At 42.7% G+C, this 24,039-nt stretch overlaps 1 protein-coding gene across 1 annotated transcript; it reads right to left on the bottom strand.

Annotated features, from left to right (window-relative positions):
* Positions 1 to 6,599: 6,599 nt before the first annotated feature.
* On the bottom strand, positions 6,600 to 19,683 carry LOC134466493 (histamine H3 receptor-like). Its single transcript, XM_063220390.1, has 4 exons — positions 19,437 to 19,683; positions 19,077 to 19,243; positions 9,003 to 9,113; positions 6,600 to 8,757 (listed from the first exon to the last, which is right to left on the bottom strand). Exons 1-4 carry the CDS (start codon positions 19,681 to 19,683, stop codon positions 7,984 to 7,986), a joined length of 1,299 nt encoding a protein of 432 aa, XP_063076460.1. The 3' UTR covers positions 6,600 to 7,983.
* Between the last annotated feature and the right edge of the window lie 4,356 nt (positions 19,684 to 24,039).

The following is a 24,039-nucleotide window of genomic DNA, read 5'->3' as shown; positions in this document are numbered from 1 at the left end:
CAGATACAAAGTGCACAGGAAATATACAGAACAACAAGTGCAGATGCAAAGAAGGACCCCTTACCGTGCAGAGCCTATGTTCTAACCTTACTGTCACCAAAATTACAATGGCTATGTCCTAATCTGTTACTCGAGGCTCTCGCCACTGTCATAGCAATGTTGTTATGATGTAGCTGAGTGTTTTATGCAAATAGTGTGATTAGGCCCGCCAGCGGCCCCTTCTGCAGTAAGAGGCTACGAGTTTAGATAGACTTGTCTGTGCTGCTGGTGGTTGAAGTATACCCATGTGAACGGAATATGACATGCAATGATTGCTAATGAGAGTTTGACAACAGAAGAATAATGAATGAATAAGTCGCTTGTTTCCCATTCACCTATACTACGTAGGCTACAGTATATCTTATTTTTTTGTGGTGGGTATATGAAGTTCATCTACATTTTTTCAGTCATTGAGTTCCAAGTTAAAATGGCTATTACTCAATTCCATATTGTAGTGCTGAAATATAAAGCGAAGATTGAATTGAATTATGTATTCAATGTATTTGATCTTTTCTCAGTCAGATAAATAAGACCCATGGGAGGCCAGTTTAGACGATTCGAAACCCAGGCTTTCTACACAGATGAGGGCTGCGACTGCTGCAAGCACATAAACAAAAAACAAGCAAACACAAACAAAAACATATCAATACACATATCCAATTCTACATGAAACCAACAGCTGTTCACCTATTATTGTATAGCCATCAGGAGACCCTCCAAGTGAGTGTGAATGAGAGGTGCTGGGTTTTTCAACTGTGTGGTGATGATCTCACTACAGTAATGCAAAATGTTATGCAAGGGAGCATTCGAGTGCAGACTACCTGCAACTAAGGAGAGTGTTATTTATTTTTTTAAATGCAGAATAGGCCCAGCCGTGGCTTACTCGGATGGGCACTGGATTGCTACGTAGTCAATCCGGGTTTGACTCCTGACCCGGTTCGATTCCCGATCCTCCTCCGTCTCTCTCTCCCACTCATTTCCTGTCCCACTCTTCACTGTCCTGTCTAAAAAAAATTGAAAATCCCCAAAAATATATATAAACAAGAAAGAAAATGCAGAATAAAGGTGCAGAAAAACACACATTAACTGCTGATTGAGGACCATCTAAACAAACATACAGTGCAAAATCTATTCTGTAAGGGTGCCAGTGCATGTAGATTCGCAGTGAGTGTTGAGAAGCTGCGGAGCGAATATTGGTCAATTATTATGCTCTAATTCATAAATGTTGGTGGAGCCCATTCATTGTTTTTGTACGTTATAGGTGATGCTTTGGTGAGCCATATAGATGAATTACATTGCAGCTTATAAGCAACCAAGCAAATATCATTAATAATTATAGTCTAGAGCAGTGTTTCCCAACCAGGGGTACGTGTACCACTAGGGGTACGCGAGCACACTGCAGGGGGTACTTGGAAAAATGTAATTTTAACAAATGCATGGAGCATAGTCACACTGCGATAGAAAAAGGGATGTAAAACATGAGTTAGGGGGTACTCATGGCACAATGAAAAGACTTCGGGGGTACACGAGACAAAAAAGGTTGGGAAACACTGATCTAGAGTTTGACTGAAGTACTAGGTAGCTACTGCTAAGTCCTTATTAATGCCCACATAATGCAATGTTATGGGGGAATGAATGTCATTAATTCTGCCAATGACAGGTTTTAAGTTGTGATTATTTCAGTATGTGCAGACACTAACATTGGTTTGGTTGTGTGCTATACAGGCAGAATTTGAAGAATAGCAGTGCAAATGATTCAATGTGCCAGCGCACAGCTCAGGTAAAACTGACAAAACTGACAAACTAAAATCAAGACTTGTTGTACCTGTACATTGTACAATATTGTGCATTGTTTACTTTGTCCGAAAATAGAGATGAACATGATAAACAATTGTGTTAAAAGCATCTGAGGCATTAGATTAAACAGACATCAGATTGAAACATTCGATTAAATGTGCCACTAACCAATATGTACTCCACTAAAACACCTGCTTAATCGTTACATTACGTTAACTTTTTTTGGCCAACTCACTGTCTTCTCTCGTTCCCATGGCTATGCATGTCCATAAAGATCATTCTTTTTTGCCCTCTGAACTGCCTGTCAAGCACAGGCCCTCCGACTTGTATTAGAAGTCACAGATGAGCCATTTATAATTTATGTCTAAAATTAGGGTGACTCCATGTGTAAGACCCTCTTTCTGATTTAATGTAATTGTTAAATTGCCAAGTGCAGTGGACATCCTGAGAGGATTCAGAATTGCGTTATTTAATCCTCACTCTGCAAGGTGTGTCAATGAGAAAGAAAGAAAGAAAGAAAGAAAGAAAGAAAGAAAGAAAGAAAGAAAGAAAGAAAGAAAGAAAGAAAGAAAGAAAGAAATGAGTGGAGAAAAGAGAGGATAGAGAGAAAGGAGAGAGAGAGAGAGAGAGAGAGAGAGAGAGAGAGAGAGAGAGAGAGAGAGAGAGAGACAGAGAGACAGAGAGACAGAGAGACAGAGAGAGACAGAGACAGACAGAGAGAGAGTCTGGGTGTTAGAGAGAGAACGAAATTGAACATGTGGGAGTATAGGTGTGCATGGGCAAGAGGCGGAGTGGGATGAGGTGCGATGAGGTGTGGTGGGTTGGGGGTGTTACGGAGAAGAAAACTCCAAAAATCTGTTAGGTTTTAATATTCAGCACACAAGGTATTGATTCAGCCTTACCTTTTAGCTGGCGGTTGCGGGAACAGCCTAGGGGCTTGATTGCCTCCTGCCTACATCCGCCCTATCAGCATCCTCGCCAGAGAGCAGATTCACTGGACTAGATTTACCCTTATCTTGGCAGCGCTCGACTTCAGAGTGGCACACTCTTGACTGCTACACTTGGGGGAATATTTAGTCCTGGACCCCCACTGCACACAACTACTGAGAGACACACACACACATCGGTGAGCACAAACACACACACACACACACACACACACACACACACACACACACACACACACACACACACACACACACACCACACACACACACACACACACACACACACACACACACACACACACACACACACACACACACACAGAGAGAGAGAGAGAGAGAGAGAGAGAAAGACACACAGATAGACAGACAGACAGACAGACAGACAGACAGACAGACACACACACACACACACACACTTGAACTCACTGAAACACACTCGCACTCACACTCGCACACACACACACACACACACACACACACACACACACACACACACACACACACACATGGGGAAATGTCACTTTCTCCCTCCACTAATGGGGTCTGTAAAGTTTTGGGGGTGGCAGGCATAGTCCTTGTGGGGTCACTGCAGTAGACATACTGTTCAGAAAGAGAGAGGGATGTGAGCCACATTTTGTAGAGATTGGGAACACACTCTACCACACACACACACACACACACACACACACACACACACACACACACACACACACACACACACACACACACACACACACACACACACACACACACACACACACACACACACACACACACACACCTGGCTAGAAAAGTCAGAAACACTTGAAAGCTCAGGAGGCCCAAAGAGAACCTAAAAGAGACCAAGGAAGAAATGTAATTGTGTGTGTGTGCATACAATACGAAAAAGCACACACAAAAACCACTGACAGAGTAGCCAACCCAGATCAGGCACACAATGCCGCAGAAAAGTAGCTCTCATGACAGCAATGGAGGACATTTTCTCTCTCTCTCTCTCTTTTTTTCGTACCCGTGCTTTGTAAACATAACCAGAGGTGAACAACCAGTGAGAGATCAGATTGGATAACTTGACCACATGCTGAAGGATTTCAAGTGTCCTTACTGCATGGACACACAATAACCTCTCCCAGGTGGCTAGGTGTTACAGACCTGTGGTCAGAGAGACAGACGCCCCACACCGGCCCTATACACCTCCACCACCTCCACCTCCACCACCTCCACCTCCTCCACCACCACCACCACCTCCACCGCCACTGCCACGACCGGAGTGCGAGGCAAACAAAGGCTCTGGCAGCTGTGGCCCTCTCGCCAAAGACACCTGACCTAGAAATCGAGTGGCTTACGTGAGCAATGACAACAGTGCGGTGGAGCGCGCGCGGTGCTCGGGTCGCCTCCAGGACACGGCGCAGGCATCTGCCAGCCCACGGTGAAGCCCACAACGTGATGTCATAATTAGGCGCAGCTTGTCGGACCTCCCCGGGGAGCACCTCTGTTGACTTGCACTGAGGAGATACTGAGCACAATTAAAGACATGCCATGCACATGCTTAGCCCAGGTCTTTGTGTCTTTGTGTCTGTGTATCTCTCTGTGTGTGTGTGTGTGTGTGTGTGTGTGTGTGTGTGTGTGTGTGTGTGTGTGTGTGTGTGTGTGTGTGTGTGTGTGTGCGTACATTAGGGGAAAAGAGTGGGGGAGGAGGGCCCAGGGAAAAACACAGCAGCATAATGATTCATTGTTGGAAAACTGTATTTTCCCTCACGTGAGTGGTGAATGTAGAAATGCATTTTGCAGCAACAACGGACACTACTAATCCACAATCTGCAGGGTGAGGGATAAAAGTCAAATTGTTCTGTGTAACAAAAGTCTGTATGAGTACACCAAGCCAAACATGACTTACTGTAGTAAAATTCCACAATCACTGTCAGTGTCCACTGCAATTACAGCGGTGTCTGATATTGCAAAATGAACTACCACAGCAGAATAAATGGGATAATGTAACAGCAATCTATAAAATCAGGTTGGTATAACAATCTTAGTAAAGTCATTGTGAAGTAGTAAGCTATCATAACTTTGGTACGTGCAACTGTTCGGCGGCAACTCTGAGTGAGAAGTCAGGACTTCTCACTGTAAACACAGCTACACGGTATGGTTGGCTTGCAGACAGCCCGTGGAAGATGCACAGTGACACCTAATGGTGAGTTCATCTCTGTGCGGCTCTATATGCTTGGCAGAGCCAGGAACACACTCAGACCAACAGTATAAGGCAGGAGTAGTGGTCCGTCCTTTTAATACATTTCTCATATAGAACACCTAAAAGAGTACATATGACTGGCGTTTCCATACATAATATCCAATTCCAGCACAAGTGTTGAAATAAGAATACCAAAATATCATCATCTCCCTTACATTAAAATAGCGTGTAAAATAAAAGATTGTAAAATAAAATCAGATTGTAATTTTGACATTTGTGCAGTGTTTGCATTATGTTTCACCTATGTATGAGAAGTGCTGCTTATAAGCATGGTGTATTTCTGGTTCATTTTGCCTCTAATTTTCATAGAAGGCACAGACATACCAATTACTCAGAGCCATAGAGAAATCTCTATGGCTCTGCAATTACTGTACTCCCCATCAGACAGTGGAGGGAGCTCTTGAGCCATACATTTGAAATTGAAAGGCAACATCGTAAAGCATTTTTAAAAAGGGAGCATAAAAAATAAACCTCGACATACAAATCATCAAATAAGATGCTTGACCATTCTACATTAGTCCATAATCGATTGTACCTGTAGCCATTAGCACAATAGGCTACATTTTGCAGTGTTACTAGTATAGGACCAATAAAAAGAGTGTTGAATTAACCTATACAAGAGCCCAGATATCTTGTTGGTGTATATTTTGGGTTGAAATGGTCTTTCTTTCCACTTTCTACTCCATGTAACTGCAATTCTCATCAAAAAGCGATACGATGTGGCATTGATGCACAGGACTTTTCTGACATGTATTCTGACTTGTATGGTATACTGAATAAAACGAAACTGTACATACAGCATTTTGAGAGTCTCAACACAGTGTTTCAAAGCTGAGCTCAGAACTGTGTTCCTTTCTGATCGCACCGTCATTTGACTGCAAATGAGCAATCCTCATCTGGGACAGAAAGAGAGGTTGATGGGTGCTGAGAAGGGCCACCATACTATTCTTCAAACATCTTTTCTGTTGGGATTCTTTAGTTTCACAATACTGTACTGCACCTTAACCCATTGTGTCCTGGAGACACATATACAGTTTTTTCAGGATTTTGAGATTTTAGCTGTTTTATTAACTATGTGGGTATGTTAGAGCTGAATGAACACATTACAATGCAAGGGGAGGGTATTGGTTTTTAAATGTAACTCATTTCATGTTTGTATGTGCTTCGGAGGCTGAGATATTTAGGATTTAATAGGAAGAGGGCACCCTTTCCCAAAAAGAGCTTAGGACAAAATGGGTTAAATGACAATTACAATGTACTTTTGATTAATAAACCACTGGGTAGTACATATATTTTGACTGCCACCTTTTAGGATTCCTTGGAGCGAAATACACATGGTGAATGTGAATGACTGCAGGTGATAGCTTAAACTGCTCATAATGGAGGTTTTTCAGCTGGGGTGTCTTGATGCTTATCTGAGGCCCATTTCAAGGTCATCTTTCAGAGAATGGAGAGTGGGAGCACACTTCTGAATTCTTTTGGAATTTGAGTTTCAAAATTAAAGTATACCAAGACTTTCAATAAAAAGCAATTTTGCTAAACTGCACCAACATGCAGACCAGAACAGGAAAATTTTATTTCTGGAGTAACACACAGCAATCATTTGCCACACATTCCTCATAATGATGTTTTGTACACCATCTATATCTCCAGTGCAAGTTCCCATTCAGCTGATAATTGCTGAATTATTTACAATAGATTACAGAGTCACATCGGCTATCCCACAGGTTATACACATCTCTGTGTGCAATCTGAACTTTCCATATTATTTGCAATATGATGTCATGCTGATTGCTATCCATTTAGTGCATTTATACTTCTGAATTCTCAATACAAATGTTCTCAATGTGATTTATCAACTAGATTACATTGACCAATACATCAAGACTTTGGCCATAGTATGTAATCCTATTGACACATTTAAAAGACAAAAAGTGGACATCACAAAGTGACGATATGTGTTTTTTAAAATCACATGTCAGAGTGACACAATGTTGTCAGAGTTAGCTGTATAATGTATCCCATCACAGATTACATGATACTTGTCCATAAGTTTAATATGCAATAAATCTCTCAATATGAGTGCCATATTTCGATTTCATTTCATGGTGAGAAAAAGTAATGTACTACTGCTATTTAAATTTAAATAAAGTTTTGGTTTCATCACACAATAAATAATTGGTTGGTAATTGGTCACAAAACACATTCATATGCCGTGTAAGTGGACATAATAAACAGATACTGTATGTTCTGTTCCACACTTACTAGAAATCTTGAATGCAGAATGATGTCCACGTAATTACTCGAATCAGCTCTGCATGCTTCACACATTGCCGAATGTCAAAGAGGGGAAAAAAAGTATGCAGTTCGTTATATATTAAGGAATGCATGTCTGTCTGCCTGTCTTCCAGATACCGTAAATGTCCAAAATAAATGTGTTTAAACAGTTACTTACATTTAGGTATGTAATGGCCAAGTATGTTACATGTCTTCAGTTGATCCCCAAAGCAATGATCTATATGTAATGAGGTAAAAGGGATGGCCCATGAATCCCAAATGACATGCAAGTGACAAGTTACAAAAGGCTGCACAAATTCAAGTGAACTGATACAGTTGAATGATAGCAAATAATACTAAAAAAACAACACCACATCATACAATATGCATTTAAAAAAAGTCAATGTTCTTGCAGATGATTCCACAGTATCCTGATGTGATACCAAAACAGGGCTGCATTTCTCGAAACCATAGTTGCTAACTATCTTAGCTACTTTGTTGTTTGCAGTGCAATTTCCCATTGGGAACTACCCAAGTTGCTAACTTGATAGCAACTACGCTTTTGAAAAACACAACCCTGAACAACATAAATGTACTTTGTGGATTGTTGTTTATCCCACATACGGTAGGTAAGAGATAGAAAAAAAGGAACTGCTCAGGGGACTCTCTTAGGGACTAGGGAGGCTTGACGTGGTGCCTGCTGGCCCTGCGCCACCTTGGGCACAGGATCCTGGCGAAGGCCCTGCGGAAGCTGCTGTGGCACACTGGGTAGAGGAAAGGGTTAATGGCGGAGTTGAGCCACAGCAACCAGAAGGTCACCTCGTACCAGTGGTGCGCCACGCAGTCGCCCTTGCAGGCCGCGCGGATGATCATCAGCAGCGTGTAGGGCGCCCAGCACACGGCGAAGACGCACACGATCACCGCCAGCGACTTGGCCACCTTCTTGTCCCGCGAGAGGCGCGAGCGACGGGCGCCGCCGCCGCAGCTGCCCACCCGGCTCACGGGAGGCGACGACATCTGCGAGTCCAACGAGCCCTTCTCCTCGTCCTGGTGGTTGTGCTGATTCGACGCCTCAGTTGCTGGTGTCTGTGTCGGCGGGGGTGTTGTTGGAACAGGCGACGCCGTCTTCTTGACGGCGATCAGCAGTGACTGGCGGTAGAAGAGGGAGGAAAGGCGCACACTCTCGGCTGGCGAGGAGGAGGAGACCTCCTGGGCAGCAGCTGGCTGGGGCTGCCGGGTACCACCAACACCACCACCGCCACGGCAACCACCACGGCAACCACACAGCCTCCTCCTCCGGCGGATGTTGAGGTAGATGCTGAGGTTGAAGAACGCCACAGACACAAAGGGGGAGAAAAACTCCAGCGTCGAGGCGCTCAGCAGGAAATACCAGGTGTAGTAGAACTCAGCAAAGCACTCGTCTGGGGGCACACAGCTCCGGCCCGACACCTGAAATATGTTGTGTGGAGATGTGGGTATGAGTGTGTTTCGTAATATGTGCAGCTCATGCAAAACAATTGCCCATGCTGGGACAAATAGAAGCTGCCACTACTACTATTTGTACCATTACTACTACAACAACTGCTAATACTACTGCTACTACTACAATTAGTAGTAATAATAGTATTAGTTATTAGCACTACTACTACTACTACTACTACTACTAATAATAATAATAATAATAGTAATAATACCTGGTCCCAGAAGAGGATGGCAGGCCCATACAAGAGAAAGGCCAGCACCCACACGGCAACCATCTTCCCAATAGCATGCTTTGTCATGCCTTGCTTCGCACGGTACGAGACCTGAAACAAAAGCGGAAAAGATGGAAAAGTTGCTATGATAATTAGGAGAAAAGAAAAATAAGTGTTGATGATTGGGGCCACATGTTGTATCTATTTGGTATGCAGGGACATGATGTACAGTGGATGCTGTCTGATGTAGTGGTGTGTATATACACTTCACAGAAATGCAAGTTGACATTTAGGATTTGCACAGCTAATTGGCATTTGAGCTGTTAATTGCTCCGCATTTAATTCTACAATTAATTAGCAACAGTTACTGTAGAGGTCAGCACATGCACTCTCTCTAATGATCACTCGATAGCGCTCATCCTAATGATCTGGTTTCCACACACAGAGCAGGTATACTTTATCTCTAGGCAAAATTCGAGGAACGTATACAGTATGCATCTTCAAATCGATCAAGTTTCTAAGCACAGCCTGCACAGGTCAGGTATTGGTGGAGAAGTACAAGAAAAAGAAGAAGGAAAAAAACCCTAGCACACCCTGCTTATTTTCACTTGGGCATTTTGCGAGAAAATAACATATGTGGACTTTTGCCATTAGGTATAATACTATAAACAATGCTATGAGAAAATTGTATGTGTCATTTTAATTAGTTTGTCAGCTTAGCATGCGCTACCTAAGCCTATCAGTCAAAGAGTTGACAGACATATGAATCCATCAGCAGTACAGGGGGACAGTAGCAGGTGCTGCATTGTCACTGAAAACTCATTTGCATTTAAAAGATAGCTGTATGTATAGTTAAACAAAGGTGCATAATGCAGAGTCGAGACCACGTGAAAATAAAAGGGAACGACTGGGTTAAGAGAAGGAGAGAGAAAAACGAGGGGCGCTTCATTCTGAAAGGAGCCTAAAAGCAACAGCGTATGGGTTAACACTAAAAGCTTTGAAGTGCAGACACAAGGTGGCCTTACGGTAGAGGACTAATATATTCAATCGCAACAAGGGCAGGGTGCACTGACTACACAACAAGACTAGAGCTCACAGTGGTGATCCTTTCAAGAGGTAAGAGAACTGGTAACTGGTGAGCTACCACTGTAGTCACCCTCCACCTTGCCCACAATGCACCTCCACCATATGTTTGCTGTTTTGATTTTATTTACGTGTCTGTATGTCTCCCACTCACACTCACAGTGTCTGACACACAGTCTCAATGTGCAAGGTTACTGGAGTGTCTCAGAGACAAACAGCCTCTTGAGCATCAAAGATAAGAGTTCTTTGGATGTGAAGATGAAAGTGAGAGGATGCTTGATGGCAATTGCTATTCATTGCTACAGTACAGTGCGACATGTTTGTGTACCCAAAACAAAAAGCTTCATTGTCATCTCCTTAATCCTTCCCCAGTACAGTGGGTGCCACTTTGCATGTAGAAGAGAAGAAAAAACAAGCACTGTATTGTAAATAAAATATAGTTATGTTAAGAAGCATATTTTAAATATTTGTGCAACTTTTCCTGAATCGTATGTGCCCTGAGGGCTTGTATGTAATATGTATCCTTTCTATCCATCTTTTAAATCTGGTGGGGGTGTGTATTGAATTGGCCAACATTGCAGCAGTCAAGAAAAAGTACATGAGTACAAAGTACAAAGTACACTCAACACGTGTGTCTTTGATCATGTTTTTTATATATAGGCCTATATATAACATATACGTAGTATATAGGCTACAGTATATTCTCTCTGTGTGTTCACCTGTTGCCAAGAGAACTGTGCACATATTGAGGTGGTCTCCTTACTGTGCAGAGAGCAGTGTTGATCATTTGACCACTATCTTGGGTATTCATTAAAAACCACTTGCCTCCACGCAGTGACTATTTCAGATAAATAAATTGAGATTATACTACTATGATTAAATTCATCCTCATGGAAACCTGAAATCTGAAGACAATAGAATGGAACAGCTATGACCTATAGAGCAACTGAAATGAGGGTAGATGGATTGTTAAATGTAACAAGCACATGCACTGTATATATGAGCAGTACTCATTATGATTCTAATGACCTGAAGTGGCATAATTTGCTTATGAAGTAGCACGTTTGCATTTGCCAAGAATCTCTCTCTCTCTCCCTGTCCACCCTCTTTCTTCTCTCTTTCTGTCGTCATAATCACTGCAACTGACCTGTCCTGAAATTCTGCATAGATACAGTTTAACAAAAAAATGAAGTGAAAACTCTGCCATTATCTAGTCAACCTTGAGTCAGTAGTGGCTTTGAGTAAAAGGTTTGCTTTTCGGAGCAGCACTAAATAAGATATCTTCCAAAAAGTCAGTGACCCGACACAACTGGCCATGCACCTTTCAACTTCACAGCAGAGGAAAGAAGCTTCTCCAGAGACATCTCTTACTATTTTCTGAAGGCTGGAGAGTTCTATATTAATAAAGAAAACTACAGTGGAGTGTATTTTTCGTATACTATTGAAATAAGTCATGAGTATGCGTCTCTCTATGTGGTTCTTTCTTTTAAGGTGCACTGTGCAGCTATGCTGCTCATTGAAACTGGGTTGCCTATTGCCAAATTTGATCTTTTCATGAACATTTATTAAGTAATAAACTAATAATTTCTAGTATGGCCAATTTGGTCATATTTGCAGCTAAAATGTCAATTTCTGGAAATTCAAAATGGCGGACCATGGATAAGATCCCCTTTTCATGTATGAAAAGTGCATTTTTTCCAGTCAGACATTTTTCCAGTCATTGAATTTGATGGTGGTGGTAAGTATTCATGAGAAAGGTAACATTAGTGAATGGGTAGCATGCATTCTGGAAATAAACAACTAAATATCTTACACAGTGCACCTTTAAGATCTATTTGTATTGTAACAAGATTATTTCCCCAAACCATACTTCAACATGTAGCAATACAACACCTTGGAACAGTGATTTTCAAAGTGGGGGCCAGGGACCCCTGGGGGGGAGCAAGGAAAAGTATAGTACAACAAAATATATAATTGAATAAACTGAATAACATATAACAAAATGAACCAAATATAAGCTCAACAAGATCCCCATTTGCATTTCTACACTATTATTGTAATTTGTGGGACACTGCCTCACAGGCCTAGATGATGGTTGTGAAAGGGGGTGCATTGAAAAAAAAATGTGGCATGATCCATGGTCTTGGCTGGAATCTTTTGGTATATGGGGGGGCTTCTCATGGTAAAGTTTGGGAAACCCTGCTTTTGAGTATATAATATGTTTAGGAAGCTTGTGAGTAACAACATCTTGTTCAGAATGACAGTGACCGCCACAAAAAACAACTTCATCACTTGCTTCAAAAAAGCCTTTTTATCAATTTCAGGAAATAGCTTTTTCCCCAGCATGCGTCACCAACAACTACTGCTTCCACTAAATGAAACGTAGCATGGAAGGAAGTTCACCTTGTAAAGCACAACATCAGTGATAATAAAGTATGAACAAGGAAACATTATTTGAAAGCTCTGCCTTGGGTTATTGTGCCTGCATTGTGCTCATTGTCATAAACGGCCAAGCCTTTAGGACAGATACTTAAAGGACCAGTTCAGTCAATTTCAATATGCTGTTGTATTGCTTACGCTACCCTTGACTTGTCAGTACCCGGTGATGCCACATTTTTTGGCTCAGCCCTTTCCGAGATATGAGCTATTCTAATGGGGGCAGCATTTGTTTACATTTACATTTTTTTAAACAAAGGCCTACTCCAAATATTTTCCCAAAAGGTACCGCTGTTTGCTAGTTGTCTGCTGATGTCTTATAACCTTTTGGATGTTTTTGGGAATAAATAAAAATGTTTTTTTGAAATGCAAACAAAGCGCTGCAATCATTACAATGACCAGGATCTCAGAAAAGGCTGAAGAAGAAGAAAAAAAAATCTCAGGTACTGACAAGTCCAGGGTTGTGTGAGCATTACAACTGCATGTTGAAATTGACTGAACTTGTCCTTTAACCAAACCTCCTTGTTGAGATATTGGCAATACAAAGAGCACAACCTTTTAGGCAGCATTATAAGCACACTCCCAATGCAATGTTCAGCACAGCTTTGTCAACAATTCAAATCAGAGTTTATGTCCAGGCAAAATTGTATGCTCATAAAGGTACACAAAGCACAAATGTTCTGCATCCAAAGAGAATCGGGGACATACTTTTCTAATATCAAGTCATTTAAAAAATCTGCCATTTCAAATAGAGCGTTCCTCCAGTAAATGTGTAGCCTATGCCCATGGGTGCCGCGAGGGGGGGTAAGGTGTTACAGATTCTAAGGGCCCGACAGCTCTGACAGGGCCCTGGAAGGATGCTGATAACATAATTTGTCATTTTAGAGGCCCAAAATTTGAATCTTTCATGGGGCCCAACATTTTTATCAGCGCCCCTGCAATGCCTGCTGGAGGTCCAGTGGGATGCTCTGGTCATTCAGACTTGATTTGAGACTCTGTGAGGAATCTGTTGAGTCACCACTGCCCTTCTCTGATTCCTTAACACACTGGGGGCGTCTGTCTCTGACGTCAACCTCCAAGCAAACGTTTGTTCAAAGGAGATGGATGTTTATGATCTGGAGCAGTGTTTCCCAACCTTTTTTGTCTTGTGTACCCCTAAGCATTTTCGTTGTGCCATGAGTACCCCCCCAAGTCAGGTTCTCTATCCCAATCCCTAACTAAGCTCCATACATTTGTTAAAATTACATTTTTCCAAGTACCTCCTGCAGTGTGCTCGCGTACCCCTAGAGGTACACGTACCCCTGGTTGGGAAACAGTGATCTGTAAGGGACACTGAGGAGACTGTCCAAAACCCTATTCTCCAGAGGCTTGAGATCTAAGGCCCTAAAATAGAGACCTGTTTAGAGAACGGCTTCAACGACCTACATTGTCCATTTTTAGGATTATACACAAAGTGAGAAAACCATAAATATTATGATCCAATATGGCATGTGGTTGAGGACAGTGAGTTATGTCCTGAGAGTGGATAGTCTACCTTTCTTGATTTAATACAAGTTTAAGAATTGTTACTTATTTCTATCCTCTGCGCTTATTTTAGTCATGAAAATGGCTAATTAAGGGATGATTAATGAATAGTGTTGGGAACAAAAGCCAGACCCTGCTTATGAACTAGTAATGGTTGAACATGCTGCTTCTTTATGCCATTTAAATGTGTATTTAATCATGACAGGAAAATATGCATGACAACTGTGACAATATGTACTAAAAAAAGGCACATATCCAGTCTCTCTGGCTCTACACAATGCATTTTCCACTACTGAGGGTTGTTTGAGTTCACAGTGGTTCACAGAGATTCTTTCTCCTTGGCATCTGAAGACCTACTATATTGCTGGTTGAACGTATACAGTGTAAAGACCTTTAATTGTACTCCATATAACACAATACAGACTCTACAATGAGCATAACTACATTCCACAACTCTTTAGTCCTCGCTGCATTGAGGCAGTTGATTATTCAACGGTTTAGGCCACAAGATCTATTTCATTAGGCCAGAGGTAGGCCTATATGAAACATCTTCATCCTTGTGCCACGAGATGACTGCTCTACTTCAAATGCTGTTATGACGTTGTTATGCCATTTCTGTCAGACTGTACGTGTGCCTTTTCTCTGTTGGCTTAAGGGTGTAAAAGGACTGTCTACAAAATCCACCAGATTCGCTGCCTGATCCTCTTTATTCAGCCCTGCCTCAGCACTAGTGACTCTGGACCATTGTCATATGGAATGCAACTACACTACCACAAAGATGGTGAGGAGGCAACTCAAAGGCAGAGACTGGATAAGATAAGATATACAACTCTTGCAATCCCTGTCAAAGGATTCTGATACGAGCACAAATAATGAAAAAATCTGCCACAAAAATGTACCCTATATATTCAGATGAACAGCACACCATTTTCTTTATAATTGTCTGTATTTGCTTGTTGTGGCCTTCAATACAATAATACAACCCACATGTGCAGCACGTTAAATCCCTGCAGCCTTGCTGTTCTCTCCAGTCTATTGTATGTCATCTGCCACACACCAGAAGTCTACCATGTCACACATGTGCAAGTCAGTGTGGTGATGCTACTGCACCCTGGAATCACACAAAATGGAGCATGCTATAATTGGGTCATAGTCTTTTTTTATGTCCTGAGCCACTCAGGGAGCACAGCCGTGGTAAATAAAGTAACTGTATCAGGAATTAGGGAGTTTACTACTAAGTTAGTGTACTACTAAGTGTGCACTGTGCAGGCTGTACTGAATTCAGAGTAGAACTCTTGAGCAGATGATTACTGCATTCGATTCGATACCTTCCTGTCTATTATTCTGGTACTTCCTGGTATTTCCTTGGGCTATCTTTTGCCTCTTTTCCACTGCCGGTTTTCTGGTAGGCCTATAGCTCGACACAGCGTGATTCAGCCGCCACTTTTTTTGCTTTACGATTGAGCAGTTTTGTGCCTATTCGAAAAGCAAAAAGTGGCGGCCGAGTCGCGCTGTGTGGAGCTGTGGTAGGCTTACCAGAAAACCGGCAGTGGAAAAGAGGGATTAGTGCAACATTCAGTACAAAATGGATCACTGACAGATCTACAGATTAGGCATCAGCCTTCAACACAGACCTGACTTACCTGTACTGTACAGTGACAACATTGTTTGCACCCTGTGTACAACTTGTCTGCATGACCCTTCTGACCTGAATGCCTTTTTTAACCTTCAGACCAGTTCAGAAGCCTACACAATCATCAATCCACCACAACATTTTGACTCCATCATTATCTGTTGTACTACCTATGGAAGGGTTTACTAACGGCATCCATATTTCCCCACCTTCTAGCTCACCTACCGCTTTCTATGCATTGTGACAGATACAGTAGCCATCTGCCTTGAGCATACAGTAGGCCTATGGTGTAAATTCTAAATGTGATACACCCAACGAAAAAGAATGCAAATGATTGTGGGGGACGAAAACATGCACAGAAGGATTGCCCAGCTAGAGATGTGAAATGTCGGAAGTGCCACAGGAAAGGATATTTTTCTGTGATCTGCCGTAATGGTCAAGCAGTGCACACTGTCACAGAAGAACTGTCAGACAGCAATTCAGACTGTGCGTTCTTAGGGGAAGTGTCTACAACAACCACCAAAGCGTGGATGGAGAAGGTCACTCTGAATGGAGACGCAGTCAACTTCAAAATCGACACAGGTGCAGATGTGACCTCCATACCAGAAAGCCTGTTCCGTCCAGAGAGAGACAGTCAGCTGCAAAAGCTAATGAAAAGATTAGTGGTCTGCTTCCAGGGCAAACCATGTGCAAAAGGCTGACCCACAGAGCAATGGGAGTATGTTGTGGAGGGGCTGACACAGTGCACATGGGCAGTCATGGGTAAGCGGTTAGGCGTCAGACTTGTAGCCCAAAGGTTGCTGGTTCGACTCCCGACCCGCCAGGTTCGTGGGGGGAGTAATTAACCAGCTCACCCCTATCCTCCTCCATGACTGAGGAATCCGGAACATGGTACCGTCCCGCCACACTGCTCCCTTGGCGAACCACTGGGGGCTGCCTGCCCCCTTGCACGGGTGAGGCATAATTGCAATTTCATTGTGTGCAGTCTGCAGTGAACACTTGCGTGCTGTGGAGTGCTGTGTCACAACGACAATGGGAGTTGGAGTTTCCCAGTTGGGCTTGGGCTTGCACTTTCACTTTGCTTTTGGGTCTGCCAGCCAATACAAAGAATGGGGCTGGTGCAAAGAGTAAATTAAGTGACAGTCAGAAACTGACCTCAAGGCACTTTACCCAGCAGTGTTCCAAGGGTTAGGAAAGCTGACAGAACCATACCACATAGAATTGGTGGAAGGAGCTGTACCCCGTGCACTGTCAACTCATGATTTCCATTTACAGGATATTGATTACATGTTGAGAGAAACATATTCTGAATGTTACAGCTTAATACAGGGTTTAAAAGAGAAACATGTTTTGATAATAATAATAAGAAGAAAGCCTAATATGTCATGAAAAGAGTTCAAGAGGCATAGTCATGGGTTAGGGGCTTAGCTAAAAGAACAAGATGTAGAGGGGTAGACTACTCTACCCATAATGCCTTGTGATATTTGACTGTAAAGGAAGTTCAGGGTATATGCTCAGTAAATTACAGCCAAAAATACTGAATCAAACAAAGATATCGCAAACCACGCCCACTCAATGTAAAAGCGTGTGCTCAAGTTGGGTCTCCTAAGGGGGCGTTGTCCCCTACTTCTTCTTCTCTTTTTGAGGTGTTTGCGCAAGACGTGCGCTACTGCCATCTACAGCGCTAAGGGGACTTCATTGATTCTCAACCTCAGGACTCCGAAGGTCTCCTAACCGAAGGTCTCCTAAAGGGGCGTTCACCCGACATAAAGTGGATACCGGAAAGGAAACAAAATGACGCTTCTTGGTTACATCCACTTTCTTTGTTACAGCTATGCTTACAGTCCCTTGGTGTCCGTCTCATTATTGTTCATAAACTATGTTGCTCCCTTGCGCTGAGGAGACACACCTGTCGTCATCAACAGAGCATACAATTCTCTCTGACACTGCCCGTATTGTCAGTCATGTCAACACGGTTAAATAATGCATTTGGCAGTGAGATGAGATGACGTTACAGTGTAAGCCACAGGCTATTGATCTTGTCCCTATCCAGCGCCACTTTGATGTCCTTTGAACTGAAAAAATATTGTTGCCAAGCATGTAGCTTTGATATTGTGGTATATTCTCACCTCAGCCAACCAAAAGAGACTTCATTTGACTATGCGCAAGCCCAACAGAGGCATTAAACGAATCCGATCCGGTCCGATCAGGTCACTTATGATATAAATACTGTGCTGTGAGTTCCTCAGATGTATGGACACCTCCTGTAACCTAAAGGCTACATTTACGCATATTAGTTTTTGGTCACACTACCTATTTTTTATGCATCTTCAAAGGGTTGTGATCAGTTGAGAAAGAACCCAGGGGTGGTAAGGATAGAACTACAGACAGTACAGTGGCGTTAGACATGTACTGTGACTTAACATAAACACTTGCTAGTCATTTTTCTTTATATCTTTTGTTCTCCTTTCAGATAAAATACAGCTTGTCTTGGTCTCTTCACAAGACCAACATGACCCAAGTGCATATCCAGATGTTTTGTGTCTCAAGGGCGTCATGAATCCTGTAGTTTGACACGCGGTTTTGTAAGTCTCATCACTTGACACAAGCTTACTGTAAAGTGCTGAGAATGCTACATTCAGCTTAGCTGGAACTCATCCTGACATGAGAAAGTCCAACACAGTCTGCAGTGCGTAGGGCCGTAGCAGCCAATTTTGGGCCCTATGTACAGTACAATCAGCTCCAATGGACCCCCCAAGCCATATCTTAATAACTTGGACTGTGTGTGGGCCCCCTATATACATGAGGCCCTGGTGACTCGGTGACACTTTACCCCCCTAAACAACACCCCTGGCAGTGTGACATCCATCAGGTGTGGCAGTCCTTCTGGTGCTCTGTATCTTTCTGGGCTTTTTTTGTGGGAGGTCTTAATTAGTACAATTTATAGGCACCTCATGCATACATGTGTGTGATGTGATTGAAGTGCCTTCTTACAGCACATGTGTTAATTAAGACTAAGACTAATCCATGGTAAATCCATGCCTCTTTTCATCTGAATTCTAGCTATAGACACTAAACGCAAAATGGCAAAAAAAGAAAGAAAGAAAGAAAGAAAGAAAGAAAGAAAGAAAGAAAGAAAGAAAGAAAGAAAGAAAGAAATTGAGAAAGAAAGAAAGATAAATAAAAAGGCCAAAATAAATACATTTGCCTGTTCTTTTATGTGCGACTTAAAACGTCCATCAGAATACACAGGCCTACCTCAGTGCGCATCCCTGTTGAAGTTTATGAGGCAGTATACTGAGACTTCTGAGGACAACATTCGCATTCAAATGTTAACTGCTTACTCTTTGCTTGATATCTGTGCTATCTATCAGACTTCGGCTAAATTCGGCTCTCACCGCTTGCGTAACAGACAGGAAACGATCGTAGCTGATGAGAACGATGCTGAAAACGGACGCCGTGCACAGGAGATAGTCCATGACCAGCCACAGTTTACACAGTCCCCTACCCAACATCCAGCGACCCGAAAGGATGTATGGGATGTACACAGGAATGCAGAAAGCACCTGCGTAAAACAAAAATGTATACTTCAACAACAGGTTTAGCATGCGTTTGGCACAATGCCTCAATTACAGGATTGAGTAAACTAGGTTTCTGAAATATCCCCAAAGCATTGCTTTTCCATAACTTATTTATTCAATATTATTTAGCCTACAGAAGCCTACATGTAATAATGTAAACAGTATAGGCCTACTCACCAACGAGAAAATCGGAAATGGCAAGATTCAAGAAAAAATAGTTGCTTTGCCTCCTCAAACTTTTGTCAACTTTGAAAGCGAATATGACCAGCGCGTTACCTGCGACTGTCACCACAACCAACGTTCCCATCATTACCCCTAGAAAAACCATGAGCGGCCCGGAAAAATGAGTCTCCTCAGCTATGTTAGTAGAGTTATTGGCAATACAATTCCGTGTGGCATTTAAAACAGCTTCTTCAGCTCCCATTATCTTCGCGCGTCAACCAAGGGAATACACAACGCAGCCCTTGGTGACAAGTTACCAAATGATGCAAGGCGTCCAAAAACCATCGAATCTCGATTGTCGCAGGAAAATCGTCAGCATGTTCTTCTTTCATGGTCTCCCATCACTGGCCTTGTTTGTTATCCCTCAATGTGACTCAAACAAGTCAACGGACATACAGTAGTCCCCTACTCTACGCGCATCTGGCATGCGCCAAATAGAGAAGTAGCGGGAGGTTATTCTTTTCCCACCCACTTCTTCCCCGCTGTGTGACAGCAGCCAAGGGAATTGAACTGAATACACTTCAGAAGTCGCATCAGAGCAACAAGCTATAATTGTTATGCTTACTCGGTCAGCTATAGGTAGAAATAAATGTGAAATAAATGTAAGGTATACATTTTGATGCACTTTGATGCAGTTTGTGGCGTTGGACGATCAGATGCTTAAGGGTTATCCATGTTAAAGGATAACTTCAGTCAATTTCAACATGCAGTTGTAATGCTCACCCTACCCTGGACTTGTCTGTAGGCTACCTGAGATTTATTTTTCAGCCTTTTCCGAGATCCTGGTTATTGTAATGGGGGCAGGTTTTTGTTTACATTTCAAAAAAACATCTTGATTTATACCCAAAAAAACCTCCAAAAGGTTATAAGACATCAGCAGACAACTAGCAAACAGCGATAGCTTTTGGGAAAATATTTTGAGTTGGCCAAGATTTTTTTTTTAAGTAAAAAAAAGCTGCCCCCATTAGAATAGCTCAGATCTCGACAAGGGCTGAGCCGAAAAACGTGGCATCACCGGGTACTGACAAGTCAAGGGTAGCGAGCAATACAACAGCATATTGAAATTGACTGAAGTGGTCCTTTATTTATTTTTTCTTGACCTTACGATTTTGCGTGACGTACCTCTGTTCCTCATGTGATACATTTCCTACCATGGCTTTGTGACTTTGCTACTTCTTATCTGTATCTTCCTGCATGTCCTTGTAACATGTGTTTCTGTTTATGGCATGTGTTTCCATGTGTTCCTTTGATTTCCTGTTCTGTGTTCCTGCCCATTGTTACCTTGCCTCTTCCCCTTTCTGACTATAATTAATTACTTTATGATTGAGTTGACCTGTGTCCTTCGTCTCCTTTAGGCTACTGAACAATTTTTTTCCAGGCCTAAATGGTGTGTGTCTAGTGGTCCACCCTATGTATTCAAACATATGTTTGTACAAGTCCTTCCTTGTTTATGCTAGGCAATCTCACAGTAGTTGAGAACCCAGATGCCCTCAGAACACAGCACCCTGGCGACATACAAGTATTATTAACTTCATACACGCAGGCACAAGCTACAAAGCATTTGTTCAGTAACTGTTATTTTCAACTGGTTAATTACTCCCCCCACCATCCTGGCGGGTCGGGAGTCGAACCAGCAACCTTTGAGCTACAAGTCTGACGCCCTAACTGCTTACCCATGACTGCCCATGTAAGCAGTCTTCTTAATGTGTGTCCTGTCTTCATCCCCCGAAAGTTGCGTCTGTTTCCATTTCTTTGCTGATTCCTACTTGTGAGGGTGTCCCACTTAGATAGTACCCATCCTCTGTCATTTCAGGAGCTGTTCTGTTTCGTTTGCCCGCCTATGTTTGTCACCAGGGGGGGAGCACTGGTATTGGGACAGGGGGGGGGCAGGAGATGTGTCAGAGGTGTTGGGCCCACGAAATATCGTAGAATGGGGCCCCTACAAGATGTTTGGCAATCGAAAGCCACTGGCAGGGGGCCCCCCATGTGGTGAGGCCGGGGGTTCCTGGCCCCTATGCACCCCCCCCCCCTCTGTCCCACCTATTTTTGTCAGTGCTCACCCTCCAACTGCCAGTGCCAAGCCTCCCACCCCTGTCCATGTCATTCCTTAAATGGTTCCTCCTTGGTTTGGCATGCTGTGCCAGTCCTATCTTAAATTTATACATAACTAAAATGGTAGTTTCTCATATTCATCTTGGAGCAACGGCAAGGCTGGACTGGTAATCTGGCATACAGGGCATTTTCCCGGTTGGCCGGACACCCCAATGGGCCTATACTGTTGTTGTTGTTGTTGTTGTTTTCCTGGGGATTGGCCCACAATTTAGAGGGGGAGGCCCATTGTTCCATCGATAATTTAGTCGATTCAGCCAGTCAAGATATAGTATGAAAATGGCCTGTGAATGTGTTGGGGGCCTGTCTATGCCAAAAATACCCGGGCCATTTTTCGGTCCCAGACCAGCCCTGAGCAACGGTGACATCTAGATTTCAAAGAAACACGATACGTTTTGTGAGTGTGTACTTCAATGTTGTGAAATGTCTGATTGATATAACCAACTGCAAAAACTTTGTTTCATGTTTTCTCCTCCTCAGTAGAAGCAAGCATCTGACACTGCATTTGGTTTGATCGGGGACCTCTCTCAGGCACACGCTCTCCCAGCAGTTGAGTGAAGTGTGTTGCCCTGACAGGAAAACAAACATGCCACACGAGAGAGATGGGACAGCACAGCACCTATTCAGCAGGCGTCAAGTGTGGCAAGGGGCTGAGTCATATTGTACTCACCCATGGCAAGAAACTGAAAGGCTACATTTTAAATGGATTGGAGACCCCCGTGTTTCCCATTATCGTTTTGTCTCCATGAAATGCATTAGAGAATGTGCAGAATAAAACAAATAAGCAGAAAACACAGCAGCACCTGCCTGAAAATATCCTCCCTGTCCATTTATCCATTTAATGGTGTGTTTTGCTTTAAAAGCCTCTTTGAAAGTGTATTTTATGCAGCTGATGGGGAAATGGACTGGAATACGCAAAACATATATTTTTAAAATCCATCTATAATTACACACACACTCCCGAATGGGTAAAAGTTTCTAGTTAATTGGTCTTTTCTACCAGCCAAACTGAAATTTCATCAGCATTTGGACAGTTGGCTAATTAAGCGGGCTTGCGGAGCAAGGACCATGCAGAGCATGGCCCTTGCAGAGCAAGGCCCGTTTATAGTAATCTCTAAGTCCTGTTTGATTATTATTATTATCGTTCTTGTGCAGGGATCTCCTCCTAGGCCTTTCGAGATAGAGACACCGTTCAAACACTAAAACGACCGGCTCGGCTTGGAGATCGCGTATACTAATAGGCTTTTCCGTGTCTCTTGTCGTTTTCCCGTTTTTGGCGATTTTGTGAAAGCCTGGGTCCCCATTGAAAATAGTGGTGGAACCTCCATGAACCAAAATTCCGCCACTCTAGAGATTAGAGTGTAGGAGGCTTTTTCAGTCATAAAACATCAACACTTTCACCTAGAAGTTTAGTTGACGCGTTGTTAGCGAGCTCTATGGGATGTCTCCAAATTGTCAAAGTTTCATCTCCCAACTCCCAATACTTTTTAAATGGCAGGTTTGTAAAAAAAACAGGCCTGGGTCTATGGAGAATCCCAGTCTTTCGAAAAGTGCATTTTTCAAGAGATCAGCGCATGTCCCACACGGAGGTCCATTTGTGCCTGAAAATGTTTACCTATAAACTTCATTTAAAGACTGTTAGAGAGATCACAAGCATGACTCCGATCTGTGAAAAGGACACGTGCCAACTCCTTTTAGTTTTTTTACAACGATGTTGTAAAGACAAAAATCTCATTCTCATTTTCTCCCCAGTTTAGAGCTCAATACTAACTGTCTTTCAGTCAATCACAACAGGTGCAGCCAGTGAAGGGTTCCATTTCAACCTTCACTGTCTCAAGATTCTATTCTTAACGAGCAGGTGCGAGCAAGCATTCTAGAAGTCTATTGTTCAGCTCTGCAATGCAATGTAATATAGTCTTGCTGGACTATGCATGACAGCTAGCTGCTTGGCTTAGTGGTAATGCATGCTGCTGCATCAGAGATATGGAGGTGGAGAGTTCGAATCTCATCTGAAGCCATGTTGATTTTCTAAATTATATCATATGCAGCGTTCCTTGGCCGACTTAAAATGCCATGTATATCATTTAGTATGGATGGCAAATGTGCTGAATTACAGATATTGAGGTTGGGGGTTCGAAACCCTGTCAAAGCCATGTTGATTTTCAAAATTATATCATATGCAGTGTTCCTTGGCCAACTTAAAATCCCATGTATGTCATTTAGTATGCATGGCAAATGTGCTGGATTACAGATATGGAGGTTGGGGGTTCGAATCCCAGTCAAAGCCATGTTGATTTTCAAAATGATATCATATGCAGTGTTCCTTGGCCAACTTAAAATGCCATGTATGTCATTTAGTATGAATGGCAAATGTGCTGAATTAGAGATATGGGGGTTGGAGGTTCGAACCCCAGTCGAAGCCATGTTGATTTTCAAAATGATATCATAT

Source organism: Engraulis encrasicolus, chromosome 16 (assembly GCF_034702125.1).
Source record: "Engraulis encrasicolus isolate BLACKSEA-1 chromosome 16, IST_EnEncr_1.0, whole genome shotgun sequence".
NCBI classification, from domain to species: domain Eukaryota; kingdom Metazoa; phylum Chordata; class Actinopteri; order Clupeiformes; family Engraulidae; genus Engraulis; species Engraulis encrasicolus.
This window is presented reverse-complemented; position numbering and strand designations above follow the sequence as displayed.

Coding starts and splice junctions, on each gene's coding strand:
- LOC134466493 (XM_063220390.1), bottom strand. CDS start 19,683: ATGGGAGCTGAAGAAGCTGTTTTAAATGCCACACGGAATTGTATTGCC. Junction 19,244..19,436: donor CATTTCCGATTTTCTCGTTG/GTGAGTAGGCCT, acceptor TGTTTTACGCAG/GTGCTTTCTGCATTCCTGTG. Junction 8,758..9,002: donor CCATCCTCTTCTGGGACCAG/GTATTATTACTA, acceptor AACATATTTCAG/GTGTCGGGCCGGAGCTGTGT.